The 14,804-nt window shown below is 40.4% G+C and overlaps 1 protein-coding gene and 1 long non-coding RNA gene across 3 annotated transcripts; both read left to right on the forward strand.

The window, feature by feature from the left end:
• Nucleotides 1-1,423: 1,423 nt before the first annotated feature.
• Nucleotides 1,424-2,203, forward strand: LOC115170603 (uncharacterized). Its single transcript, XR_003871070.1, has 2 exons — nt 1,424-1,700; nt 1,995-2,203. It is a non-coding gene; the product is annotated as an uncharacterized LOC115170603 (long non-coding RNA).
• A 7,218-nt stretch (nt 2,204-9,421) lies between these two features.
• On the forward strand, nt 9,422-13,903 carry LOC115170969 (interferon a3-like). 2 transcript variants are annotated; one of them, XM_029727385.1, is made up of 6 exons: nt 9,422-10,116; nt 10,290-10,377; nt 10,672-10,746; nt 10,877-11,026; nt 13,157-13,234; nt 13,566-13,903. In XM_029727385.1, exons 2-6 carry the CDS (start codon nt 10,291-10,293, stop codon nt 13,653-13,655), a joined length of 480 nt encoding a protein of 159 aa, XP_029583245.1. In that variant the 5' UTR covers nt 9,422-10,116; nt 10,290; the 3' UTR covers nt 13,656-13,903. The 2 variants fall into 2 exon arrangements, with proteins under 2 accessions (XP_029583245.1, XP_029583244.1); XM_029727384.1 differs by lacking the exon at nt 9,422-10,116 and having other exon boundaries at nt 10,125-10,377.
• Nucleotides 13,904-14,804: the final 901 nt, after the last annotated feature.

Consider the following 14,804-nt stretch of genomic DNA (forward strand, 5'->3'; position numbering starts at 1 on the left):
TTGTTGTTGTTGCTGTTATGAAGGCCATTGCATACTGTATTTATTTAATGCAACCTGATATGAATTTTTTGTTATTGTACTAATGAAATATATTTTCATTAAATAAATGTGTCCTATACAGCTGTAATCGTTTTTAATCACATAAATTGTAATTTACCGCATACACACATTTAGCAGATGTTTTAACGGGTTTAGCGATATGCTTGTATTTCTAGCTCTACCACTGCAGTAATATCTGACAATACACAACAATACACACAAATCTAAAAGTAAAAGAATGGACATAAGAAACATAGAAATATGTCGGAGTCCAGAGTATATATATATAGAGTACCAGTCAAAAGTTTGGACACACCTAAGGGCTTTTATTTTTGACAACTTTTTACATTGTAGAATAATAGTGAAGACATCAAAACTATGAAATAACACATATGGTATCATGTAGTAGCCAAAAAAAGTGTTAACAAATCAAAATATATTTTATATTTCTTTAAAGTATCCACCCTTTGCCTTGACAGCTTTGCACACTCTTGGCATTCTCTGAACCAGCCTCAGGAGGTAGTCACCTGGAATGCATTTAATTTAACAGGTGATCCTTGTTAAAAGTTAATTTGTGGAATTTCTTTCCTTCTTAATGCGTTTGAGCCAATCAGTTGTGTTGTGACAAGGTAGGGGTGGTATACTGAAGATAGCACTATTTGCTAAAAGACAAAGTCCATATTATGGCAGGAAAAGCTCAAATAAGCAAAGAGAAATGACAGTCCATCATTACTTTAAGACATGAATGTCAGTCAATGCGGGAAATTTCTAGAACTTTGATCGTTTCTTCAAGTGCAGTCGCAAAAACCATCAAGCGCAATGATGAAACTGGCTCTCATGAGGACAGACACAGGAAAGGAAGACCCAGAGTTTCTTCTGCTGCAGAGGATAAGTTCATTAGCGCTACCAGCTTCAGAAATTGTAGCCCAAATAAATGCTTCACAGAGTTCAAGTAACAGACACATCTCAACATCAAGTGTTCAGGGGAGACAGCCTGAATCAGTCCTTCACAGTCGAATTGCTGCAAAGAAAACACTACTTGTGTGTCTGTGTGTGTGTGTTGGGATGTATTGACATTATGGACAGTATGTGGATAGAATTACTATTTTTTATGAATTTGCAACTGGGTTTTATTTTGACTTCGACGATTTTGTTATCAGACTTATTTTATCGGTTCACGCGAAGTTATTAGCAGTTGAAAGCAAAGCTCGCGAATAGTCTTTCCTCGCTATAGCAATAGTCTAGCCGATATCTAAATGGAATAATCTTAAAGGAGAATGTGTATAGATTTAAAGGAGAATGTGTATAGATTTACTGTGATGTGTTCGTCCAGGAGAAGGAGCAGGCATGGAATTCATACTGCTGCATGTACTAGTCTGGAAAATGAAAGTTCCCGCCTCCGGTAGGTTGATCAGGGGAAATTCTCCATACAGTTTTCTCTTTCCTAATTCCACATAAAACTACTTAACACAGCCAAGATGTTCAAACTCATCTGGAAAACTAACAGCGAAACAAACTGCTATTTACAATGTATACAATGCAGAGTTGGACGTGTATTTGTCTTATTATTTGCAGTATGCAGAGCGTGTCATTGCTGTGACTGGATCCGACACCACTACGGTCACTTGAGCTCAGAATACCTTTCCCTGCTGGACCAGATGGTGAGTTATCAGCACACTGTAAGAGGAGACTGAATGCATGTATTAAGGACAGCAAAACAACCAACCAAGTAAAATAGTCATATGTTTCATGTTTAGCATCTGTGTTAGAAAACTGTTAACCTATATTTGAATATACATAGTAAAAGGGCACTAAGGCTATAATGACAGCGATCAAGAGAGTATATCTACATTAGGCCTACTGTACTTGCAGTATAAGTTATACTTTATGTCTGTCTTGATTGGTCTTGAAGTTTTTGACACGTGACTTAACGTACTATATTGGTTGTTTTCCAGGGAGGAGATATCACAAAGCAGGATGCCCCAGTCTTTTTCCCAACATCACTTTACAGACACATAGATGATGCCGAGGAAAAAACTAGAATTTTGTCTTATCATGTTCTGATATACTTTGGAATGGCGGTCTTGACCCAATGTTATATGGATGCCTTAAAACTTGTTTGGGATAGGGGGCAGTATTTTCTCGGCTGGATGAACTGTCAAAATAGATGAGCTATGTACTCAGAATATTGAAAAATGTGCTTTCGCCGAAAAGCTATTTTAAAATCTGACACAGCGATTGCATAAAGGAGTTCTGCATCTGTAATTCTTAAAATAATTGTTATGTATTTTGTCAACGTTTATGATGAGTATTTTTGTAAATTCACTGGAAGTTTTTGGTGGGAAAACATGTTCTGAACATCACACGCCAATGTATGGATTAAAACCTCTTAGGGATAGGGGACAGTATTTTCACGTTTGGATGAAAAAAATGTGCCCAAATTAAACTGCCTCCTACTCAGACTCAGAAGGTAGGATATGGATATTATTAGTAGATTTGGATAAACACTCTGAAGTTTCTAAAACTGTTTGAATGATGTCTGTGAGTATAACAGAACTCATATGGCAGGCAAAAACCTGAGAGAAATCCAACCAGGAAGTGGGAAATCTGAGAATTGTAGTTCTTCTTTTGAATCCCTATCGAAACTACAGTGTCTAAGGGGTCATGTTGCACTTCCTAAGGCTTCCATTGGCTGCCAACAGCCTTCAGAAAGTTTTTTCATCCTTCTCCTGTTACTGGGCAGAAAATAGGAGCTCAGTCAATCAGTGGCCTGTCTGAGGACAAGGGACTTGGTGATTAGCGAGCCCGCGAGCGCGCCGTTCCTTTTTTTTCTTCTGGAATGAATACGCTATTGTCCGGTTGGAAAATTATTTCATTTTTACGTTAAAAATACCCTAAAGATTGATTGTAAACATTGTTTGACATGTTTCTACAAACGGTAATGGAACTTTTGAGCTTTTCGTCTATTTATTTGCGCCCCCGCCTCGTGCCTTTGGAATAGTGTTCTGGACGTGCCAACAAAACGGAGGTATTTGGACATAAATGATGGACTTTATCGAACAAATGAACATTTCTTGTGGAAGTGTGTCACATCCTGACCAGCAGAGGGAGCAATTGGATTAGTTTTGGTCAGCATGTGGCAGGGTTTTTGTGTGTGTGAATGGTTGTGTTGGTGATTAGGATTCCCAATTGAAGGCAGGTGTGTTGAGTTGCCTTTGATTGGGAGTCCTATATAGGAGTGTGTGTTTTTCTTTGGGGTTGTGGGTAATTGTTTCTTGTTTAGTGTGGTTGCACCTGACAGGACTGTTGGCTGTCGGTTTTCTCAGTTTGTTTTTGTTATAGTGTTCTTTCTATTAAATTCAAGATGACGAACACTAACTCTGCTGCATTTTGGTCCACTTCTTCTCTCCATGACGACAGTTGTGACAGAATTACCCACCAAACCAGGACCAAGCAGCAGAGGAACGAGGAGGAAGGATGGACGTGGGCAGCGATAAGGAGGAGCGTTTCCAGGGCTATGGAAGAGTTTAGTAAACTCGAGAGGCAGCCCCAAGATTTTTTTTTGGGGGGGGCACAAGGGCTGTTTGGCGGGGCGAGATGGGAGCCCCAGGCCAGCTCCCCGTACCCTTGTAGGGCAGAGACAGACTGGACAGGTCCCGTGCTTTGGGGTTGTGGCTGTGGTGAGGCCTGGGTTTTTCAGGCTTGTAGGCACAGTACCAGCGCCCCGCATGTGCCAGGGCGAAGTGAGTCACCAGAGCTGTCCGCCAGTCAAGAGTCACCAGAGCGGTCCGTCTGCCAGGGTCAGCCCGAGTGGCCCGACTGCCAGGGTCAGCCCGAGTGGCCCGACTGCCAGGGTCAGCCCGAGTGGCCCGACTGCCCGGGTCTGCCAGAGTGGCCCGACTGCCCGGGTCTGCCAGAGTGGCCCGACTGCCCGAGTCTGCCAGAGTGGCCCGCCTGTCCTCCGGGTCTGCCAGAGTGGCCAGCCTGTCCTCCGGGTCTGCCAGAGTGGCCCGCCTGTCCTCCGGGTCTGCCAGAGTGGCCCGCCTGTCCTCCGGGTCTGCCAGAGTGGCCCGCCTGTCCTCCGGGTCTGCCAGAGTGGCCCGCCTGTCCTCCGGGTCTGCCAGAGTGGCTCGCCTGTCCTCCGGGTCTGCCAGAGTGGCCCGCCTGTCCTCCGGGTCCGCCAGAGTGGCCCGCCTGTCCTCCGGGTCCGCCAGAGTGGCCCGCCTGTCCTCCGGGTCCGCCAGAGTGGCCCGCCTGTCCTCCGGGTCCGCCAGAGTGGCCCGCCTGTCCTCCGGGTCCGCCAGAGTGGCCCGACTGTCCTCCGGGTCCGCAAGAGTGGCCCGACTGTCCTCCGGGTCCGCCAGAGTGGCCCGCCTGTCCTCCGGGTCCGCCAGAGTTGCCCGACCGTCCTCTTGGTCTGCCAGAGTGGCCCGCCTGTCCTCCGGGTCTGCCAGAGTGGCCCGCCTGTCCTCCGGGTCCGCCAGAGTGGCCCGACCATCCTAAAATAGTGTTAGAAAAGATTTCTAACACTATTTTAGAGTTTTGTTGACCCTATGACTTCGTGGATAACTGTATAGTTTGCATTGATGGTTTGAGCTATGTACTCAGAATATTGAACAATGTGCATTCTCTGTAAAGTTATTTTGTAATCTGACACAGCGGTTGCATTAAAAAGAAGTATATCTATAATTCTTAAAATAATTGTTACATAATTTGTCAACGTTTATGATGAGTATTTCTGTAATATGTGTGCTCATTGTGCTCATTTACCGGGAGTTTTGGAGGCTAAACATTTTCTGAACATCACGCGCCAATGTAAAATGCTGTTTTTGGATATAAATATGAACTTGATCAAACAAAACATACATGTATTGTGTAACATGATGTCCTATGAGTGTCATCTGATGAAGATCGTCAAAGATTAGTGCTTAATTTTAGCTGTATTTCGGGTTTTTGTGACGCCTCTCCTTGCTAGGAAAATGGCTGTGTGGCTTTTCTTGTTTAGGTGGTGTCCTAACATAATGTAATGCTTTCCTTTCGCTGTAAAGCCTTTTTGAAATCGGACAATGTGGTTGCATTAACGAGAAGTGTATCTTTAAAATGGTGTAAAATAGTCGTATGTTTGAGAAATTGAAATTATAAGATTTTTGTTGTTTTGAATTTTGCGACATGCTATTTTGTCAAATGATCCCGTTAACCTCTTACATCTAGACGTTCCGCTAGCAGAACACCGCTCCAATATCCAATGATTGGGCGTGGCGCGAAATACAAACTCCTTGAAAATCCGAAAACTTCCATTTTTCAAACATATGACTATTTTACAGCATTTTAAAGACAAGGCTCTCCTTTATCTAACCACACTGTCCGATTTCAAAAAGGCTTTACAACGAAAGCAAAACATTAGATTATGTCAAGAGAGTACCCAGCCAGAAATAATCACACACCCATTTTTCAAAGTAGCATATAATGTCACAAAAAACAAAACCACAGCTAAATGCAGCACTAACCTTTGATGATCTTCATCAGATGACACTCCTAGGACATTATGTTATACAATACATGCATGTTTTGTTCAATCAAGTTCATATTTATATCAAAAACCAGCTTTTTACATTAGCATGTGACGTTCAGAACCAGCATTCCCACCAAACACTTCTGTTGAATTTACTAAATTACTCACGATAAACGCTCACAAAAAACATAACAATTATTTTAAGAATTATAGATACAGAACTCCTTTATGCAATCGCGGTGTCCGATTTTAAAATAGCTTTTCGGTGAAAGCACATTTTGCAATATTCTGAGTAGATAGCTCGCCATCACGGGCTAGCTATTTTGACACCTACCAAGTTTGGTACTCACCAAACTCAGATTTACTATAATAAAAATTGGATTACCTTTGCTGTTCTTCGTCAGAATGCACTCCCAGGACTTCTACTTCAACAACAAATGTTGGTTTGGTTCCAAATAATCCATAGTTATATCCAAATAGCGGCGTTTTGTTTGTGCGTTCAAGACACTATCCGAAGGGTAACGAGGGTGAAGCGCGGACGCGTATCGTGACAAAACATTTCAAAATATTCCATTACCGTACTTCGAAGCAGGTCAAACGCTGTTTAAAATACATTTTTATGCAATTTTTCTCGTAAAATAGCGATAATATTCCGACCGGGAGTCGTTGTTTTCGTTCAAAGACTGATAATCTAAAATGGACTCTTCACGTGCACGCGCACACCCGTCTCATTGTTCTCAGATCGACCTCTATCCAAATGCGCTACTGTTTTTCAGCCATGGGCTGCAAAGTCATCATTCAACGTTCTGGCGCCTTCTGAGAGCCTATGGGAGCCTTAGAAAGTGTCACTTTACAGCAGAGATCCTTTGTTTTGGATAGAGATGACAAAGAAGGCCAAGAAATGGTCAGACAGGGTACTTCCTGTACAGAATCTTCTCAGGTTTTGGCCTGCCATTTGAGTTCTGTTATACTCACAGACACCATTCAAACAGTTTTAGAAACTTTGGAGTGTTTCCTATCCAAAGCTACTAATTATATGCATATTCTAGTTTCTGGGCAGGAGTAATAACCAGATTAAATCGGGTACGTTTTTTATCCGGCCGTGAAAATACTGCCCCCTATCCATAACAAGTTAATCTTGGGGATCTGATCCCGGTATTGGGATTTATTGTCAAGAGACCATGGCGGGAAATTCAAAACTGCAAGAATCTAATAATTTCAATTTCTCAAACAATCAACTATTTTTCACCATTTGAAAGATAAACATCTCCTAAATCCAACCACATTGTCCGATTTCAAAGAGGCTTTACGTCGAAAGCATAAAGTTAGGTTATGTTTGGAGAGTACATTGAAAATAGCTGTGTGTAATGTTTTGTCAATTCAAAGACAGGCGTCACCAAAAGCAGATAACCAGCTAAAATTATGCACTAACCTTTGACAATCTTCCTCAGATGACACTCCTAGGACATTATGTTATACAATACATGCATTTTTTGTTCCATCAAGTTCATATTTATATCCAAAAACAGCATTTTACAGTAGCGGTGAAATTCTGAATTTTTTTCCCCTCAAATGCTTCCAGTCAATCAACGTTACAATTTACAAAATTACTATTCGAAAACATTGGTAAATTATAATATTGTCATTCAAATAATTATAGTTTAACATTTCGTAAATGCTACTGCATTGCCAGATTTCAAAATAACTTTACTGGGAAATCACACTTTGCAATAAACAGGGTGCTGTGCTAAGAACAATAGGCTAGGATATACAGGTTAGCACCATCTTGTAACCATCTAATATCAATAATACTATTGTCAATAATCCCTTACCTTTGATTATCTTCATCCATTGGCACTTCCAGGAATCCCAGGTCCACAACAAATGTGGTTTCATTTGACAAAGTTCATAATTGATGTCCAAATAACTCCAAGTTGTTAGGCTTCGGTAGGCTACTCAAAAGTAGGGCGGGGGGGGGGAAAGTCACGACGAAAAGTACATTTTTTTATCTATTTACGTTCGTTCAAACATGTCAAACGTTGTTTAGCATCAATCTTTAGAGCCATTTTTAACGTGAAACATCAGTAATGTTTCAACCCGACCTCTCCTGTGTCTTGAAAAACATTTTTGAAGAATGTCTCGCCTCACATGAACTCACATGAATGCGCAGGTGCGAGCAATAATGAAGTGACGACATCCCAGGGACGTCAACTTCTCTTCCTTGTCATCCGGTCTCTGTTCATCATAGATGCTTCAAACAACTTTATAAAGATCGTTGACATCTAGTGGAAGCCGTAGGAAGTGCGAAATTAATCCTTTGTCACTGTGTGATCTATTAGCAATGACTCGAAAAATAGTACAGCCACAAAATTATTTGGTTTTTCTCAGGTTTTTGCCTGCCATATGAGTTTTGTTATACTTACAGACACCATTCAAACAGTTTTAGAAAATTCAGAGTGTTTTCTATCCAAATCTGGTAATAATATGCATATCCTAGCTTCTGAGTTGGTGTAGGAGGCAGTTAAAAATGGGCACATATTTTTTCAAAATTCTCAATACTGCCCCCTATCCCCAGGATCCTATCTCGAAGGGGTCCTCAACAGGTTAAAATGGGATATAATAGTTGTATGTTTGAGAAATTTGAATTATGAAACTTTTGTTGTTTTGAATTTGCCGCCCTGCTATTTCACTGGCTGTTGAATAGTGTGTCCCGCAGCAGAGAGGTTAAATGTATTTGGCTAAGGTGTATGTAATCTTCCGACTTCAACTGTACATTGGGATGATGCAGTTTAGACATTGTTTGCTCATTGACGTCTTACACATTCTAAATTCTACACTTCTACATCCTTTATATGTCGGCTAGACATCAACATTCTATTATGATATCTTGGCGACATCTTACCAATGTGCAAACGCTCTTCAAACTACATATTCCCTAACCAATTCGATACCTCAGGCAAAAGTGTCTATGATTACTGGGGAGAAGACTCAGGGGAAACTGATTACATCACACAACTTGTATAAAACAGCTTGGAAAACCCCAAAATGCTTCCACCGCAGACGTGTCATGTGACATAAGACGTTTCAGCACCATTGACATGTATCTCTACTAGCGCTAAAACACATGAAGACGTCAGCCACTTCAGCACATTGGACGTTGCCACAAGGTCAAAGATTCTATCAGTTGTCCTGTGTTGTGGCTGCAGCCCTGTTGCTAATGTTGTTGCCATGCCTGTAAAACTATAGGCAATAAATGTATGATATATAATGGGAAATATAGCTCTCTGAACTTTTTGAAATCACGTTTCAAGTGTCACTCTTATGATTCATCCTCATGGCTGGTCTCCAATAGAAGAAAAAAAATGTAATACATAAGGCCTACACTAAGGCTATATCAAATAAAACCAAGGCCCGTATTTATTAAGTATCTCAGAGAGTTGTGTTGCTGATATTGGATCAGTTTTGCCTCATAGATTATAATGAATGGATAGAGTGGGTCCTGATCCTAGATCACCACTCCTACTCCGAGACGCTTTATGAATAACTGCAGCAGAATAATTAGGCTACATCTGAAATTTTTGCCTACAACATGACATGTCAATATGAAACAACCTTTGACATCTTATCAAGACCCTGATGGAACAGCTGTGTTTGTACTGGGTTGGAACAAAAGCCTGCACCTCCTCCTTCTGGTCTCCAGGACTGTGCAGACAGTTTTGGTGACCACTCCCCTACAGTATATGATTTTGTATATTTGAACAGGCCTTGTACATTATGAATTAATCCCAATATAATATAGAAAAGGGCAGCAATAAACCAATGCCAAGATTTGACCTTGTATAGTCAAAAACGTGCACAACACTATGACAAACACACACACACACACACACACACACACACACACACACACAGCCCTGTCAAAACTATTGACACTGTAGGGAAAATATCCCTGATATCGTAGCCTATACCAAGGAACTTTTGTCACATTCTTTTTCATTTTCCCCTTGTAAAATAAACGACAAATAGAAAGTTCCAACAAATCATGTTGTCGTTGCTTGTCAACGTTGCATCACCAGCAGACAACAGTAGGGTGAAAGTTGGTTACGTCATTGTGAAAATGAAAGTTGAGAGATATGGTTAGTGAAGCGACGTCTCCCATTCACTTTTCATTTGTAGCGCAACAGCAGAAGACTACGGAACAATATTTCGGACTAACTTTGAACGAAACCCGCTAAATGAATGTCTTATATGGCTACATTTCTTAATTAAGAAGTGTGGGTTTTATTTCGACTTCGACGATTTTGTTATCAGACTTATTTTATCGGTTCACGCGAAGTTATTAGCAGTTGAAAGCAAAGCTCGCGAATAGTCTTTCCTCGCTATAGTAATAGTCTAGCCGATATCTAAATGGAATAATCTTATCTTGTGGTTCAACTATAATGTAAAGCTGATTTAAAGGAGAATGTGTATAGATTTACTGTGATTTGTTCGTCCAGGAGAAGGAGCAGGCATGGAATTCATACTGCTGCATGTGCTAGTCTGGAAAATGAAAGTTCCCTCCTCCGGTAGGTTGATCAGGGGAAATTCTCCATACAGTTTTCTCTTTCCTAATTCCACATAAAACTACTTAACACAGCCAAGATGTTCAAACTCATCTGGAAAACTAACAGCGAAACAAACTGCTATTTACAATGTATACAATGCAGAGTTGGACGTGTATTTGTCTTATTATTTGCAGTATGCAGAGCGTGTGTCATTGCTGTGACTGGATCCGACACCACTACGGTCACTTGAGCTCAGAATACCTTTCCCTGCTGGACCAGATGGTGAGTTATCAGCACACTGTAAGAGGAGACTGAATGCATGTATTAAGGACAGCAAAACAACCAACCAAGTAAAATAGTCATATGTTTCATGTTTAGCATCTGTGTTAGAAAACTGTTAACCTATATTTGAATATACATAGTAAAAGGGCACTAAGGCTATAATGGCAGCGATCAAGAGAGTATATCTACATTAGGCCTACTGTACTTGCAGTATAAGTTATACTTTATGTCAGTCTTGATTGGTCTTGAAGTATTTGACACGTGACTTAACATACTATATTGATTGTTTTCCAGGGAGGAGATATCACAAAGCAGAATGCCCCAGTCTTTTTCCCAACATCACTTTACAGACACATAGATGATGCCGAGGTAAAGACTAGAATTATGACTTATTATGTTCTGATATGCTTTGGTATGGCGGTCTTGACCCAATGTTATATTGATGCCATAACCAAAGCCTATACTGTTTCTAATCTTCTTTTTATATCTTCCTGTGTAGTTTGAGGACAAAGTCAGGTTCCTGAAAGACACCATCTATCAAATCATAAATCTGTTTGATGGGAATATGAAATCTGTCACCTGGGACAAGAAAAACCTGGACGATTTCCTCAACATTCTAGAACGCCAATTGGAGAACCTTAATTCCTGTGTAAGTAATTGGTCTATTTAAAGTATAATCCCTGTTTAGGTCAGGGCTCTCCAACCCCGTTCATGGAGAGTTATCCTCCTGTAGGTTTTCACTCCAACTCCAGTTGTAACTAACCTGATTCAGTTTATCAACCAGCTAATTAACCAGGTGTGGTAGATTAGAGTTAGAGTGAAAACCTACAGGAAGGTAGTTCTCCAGGAACAGGGTTGGAGAGCCCTGGTTTAGGAGTAGTCTACTCCACTACAAGTGGAGAAATCTACTTATAAAGTACATATAAAGTATTCAACCCCTTGACATTTTCCACATTTTGTTACGTTACAGCCTTTTTCTATAATTGATTAAATAGATTTTCCCCCTCATCAATCTACACACAATACCCCATAATGACAAAGCAAAAACCGTGTTTTAGACATTTTTGCTAAATGTATTAACAATAAAAAACTGAAATATATAAGTATTCAGACCCTTTACTCAGTACTTTGTTGAAGCACATTTGGCAGTGATTACAGCCTTGAGTCTTTTTGGGTATAACGCTACAAGCTTGGCACATCTGTATTTGGGGAGTTTCTGCCATTCTTCTCTGCAGATCCTCTCAACATCTGTCAGGTTGGATAGGGAGCGTCGCTACACTGCTATTTTCAGGTCTCTCCAGTGATGTTCGATCAGGTCAAGTCCGGGCTCTGGCTGGGCCACTCAAGGACATTCAGAGACTTGTCCCAAAGCCACTCCTGCGTTGTCTTGGCTGTATGCTTAGGGTCATTGTCCTGTTGGAATGTGAACCTTTGCTCCAGTTTGAGGTCCTGTGCGCTCTGGAGCATTTTTTCATCAAGGATGTCTCTGTACTTTGCTCCGTTCATCTTTCCCTCGATCCTGACTAGTCTCCCAGTCCCTGCCAATGAAAAACATCCCCACAACATGATGCTGCCACCACCATGCTTAACCGTAGGGATGGTGCAAGGTTTCCTCCAGATGTGATGCTTGGCATTCAGGCCAAATAGGTTTCATAAGACCAGAGACACTTGTTTCTCATGGTCTGAGAGTCCTTTAGGTGCCTTTTGGCAAACTCCAAGTGGGAAGCAATTTGTGCCTTTTACCGAGGAGTGGCTTACGTTTGGCCACTCTACCTTAAAGGCCTGATCGGTGGAGTACTGCAGAGATGGTTGTCTTTCTGGAAGGCTCTCCCATCCCCACAGAGGAAATCTGGAGCTCTGTCAGAGTGACCATCGGGTTCTTGGTCCCCTCCCTGACCAGGGCCTTTCTCCCCCGATTGCTCAGTTTAGCCAGGCGGCCAGCTCTAGGAAGAGTCTTGGTGGTTACAAATTTCTTCCATTTAAGAATGATGGAGGCCACTGTTTTCTTGGGGACCTTCAGTGCTGCAGAAATATTTTGGTACCCTTTCCCAGATCTCTGCCTCGACACAATCTTGTCTCAGAGCTCTACGGACAATTTCCTCAACTTCATGGCCTGGTTTTTGCTCTGACATGCACTGTCAACTGTAGGACCTTAAATATACAGGTTTGTGCCTTTCCAAATCATGTCCAATCAGTTGATTTTACCACAGGTGGACTCCAATCAAGGTGTAGAAACATCTCAAGGATGATCAATGAAAACAGGATGCACCTGAGGTGATTTATGAGTCTCATAGCAAAGGGTCTGAATTCATTTGTAAATAAGGTGTTTCTATTGTTGCATTGTCATTATTGGGTATTATGTGTTGATTGATGAGGATTTATTTTTCTTTAATCCATTTTAGAGTAAAGCTGTAACTTAACAAAATGTGGAAAAAGGGAAGGGGTCTGAATACTTTCCGAACGCACTGTATATGGGTTATTACAGATTTTGAGCCAGTTTGCGACATCACATAAATAATACTGCAGCACTGAGAAATGTAAATTATTGTGGATTATAATTAATGGACATTTTTTTGTATGCTTTGATACATTTTTCATTATAGCAAATCAAGTTTGATATTTTAAAGTGGAAATTACAATCTTTAGACTCCTTTTCAAACATTGAATACACATTAAGGTTCCATTTCCTGCCGTGCAGGAAAATTCTCTGAAAAAAAGTGATCAAGTGAAGATCCTACATCTGTATGATGCTAATGTTTTGTTTAATTTTGTCCAACAGGTATCACCTGCCATGAAACCTGAGAGGAGACTGAAACGCTACTTCAAGAAGTTGAATAAGAATGTTCTGAGAAAAATGGTGAGTTTGGTTTCGTATGGAAACGTGTTTAATACATGTAATCAAATGAATATAAACTAGGCTAGGCTAAACAGTAGCAGTGTTCATTTAAAAAAAAGTGGGTTTTGGGGACATATGTATCAAGCATCTCAGAGAAGTGCTGATCTAGTATCAGGTCTCCTCTGTCCTTATAGTGATCTAAAATACAAAACTGATCCTAAATCAGCACTCCTTCTCTGAGAAGCTTAATACATACGGCACCAGTCCTTTCTTTGTTGTTCAAGACAACATGGTCATTATTTCGCCAAGAAAGTTCACCCCACTAATATTTCAAATGTTCTGTGTTTTTCAGAACTACAGTGCACAGGCGTGGGAGCTCATCAGGAAAGAGACAAAACGTCATCTGCAAAGATTGGATATCCTTGCGGCACAGATGTACTGATCATCCAGAATCATTTCAGAAGCTACACCCTTACCAGTTTATAAAGCTTGAATACAATCATGTGGGACCCTGTCAGTCTATTTATTATATTTAAATCCATAAATTATTGTTTTTTATTTGTATAATTTATTATTCATATTTTGTATTTCCCTTTTGTACCTGTGTTGAACTGAACTGTATTGCCGGTCTACTATAAAAACCAATGAAAAAATAATATTGAAAATGTGAATAAAAATGTATTTTGTATTAATTGTCCAAATTTCGTTCTTGTCTGAAACCAATGAGAGTGGATTTATAATATCTTATCTAATCATCAGAGGGGATCCACATTAAACCTGTTGCTGATCAGGCACTTGATAATTTCTACTTTAAATGTATGTATGCTTGTAGTTTTGTTTCTTTATGTAACTTATTTTTAATGTGTTTTTGTACTTTGTGAGGGTTGCTGTTGTTTTTGTTTTTCCTGTTTGTTTTTGTGTGGTAATCACACTGGGGCAGTGGGCTGAAGGGGGTGGGGAGATCTGGGTGAGGAGTAGAGGATAATCTGGGGACCAGGAACATTTAGCCCCCACTTGACATTGTGGATGTTTATTTATAAAGTCTGTCCAATGTATTAAACACCTGTATGTCTTACTATGATTGGAGGAGAAATCAGAAAAAAGACATGGAAAGACAAAATGGAAAAAGAGACAAAAAACAAGCAATACCTTTAATGGATAATAGTTTAGTTCCCTGAAAGAGGCAGGGTGCTGGTGGGCAAATAATAAAAACAAATAATTTATATAGCTTAGTCATATACATATAACTTTTTAAGTGGCGTCGTGGGGATCCTCCAAATAATTCTCAATGGATTACTGAGGTCAGTAATTGTATGACATTAGACAAAGTGTGTATTAGATAGGCCAATGTGGCAGCACACAGTCCTTTCATAAGACTTGTAAATCCTGGATAGAATAGAGTTATTGTAGATATACTGTATATCCATTTGTATAATGGTATGAGGTTGTTATTTAACATCTAGAATGGTGTGTATGTGTTTTTACATTGTATGGTAAAGTACTAAGAGACCCACCTGTTTCATGCCCCACCTGTTTAGCAAGAAATATAGTTTTGTTTTTGTTGTTGTTGCCTGTTTTGCATGTCATTTTG

This window comes from Salmo trutta, chromosome 32 (assembly GCF_901001165.1).
Source record: "Salmo trutta chromosome 32, fSalTru1.1, whole genome shotgun sequence".
In the NCBI taxonomy this organism is placed as follows: Eukaryota; Metazoa; Chordata; class Actinopteri; order Salmoniformes; family Salmonidae; genus Salmo; species Salmo trutta.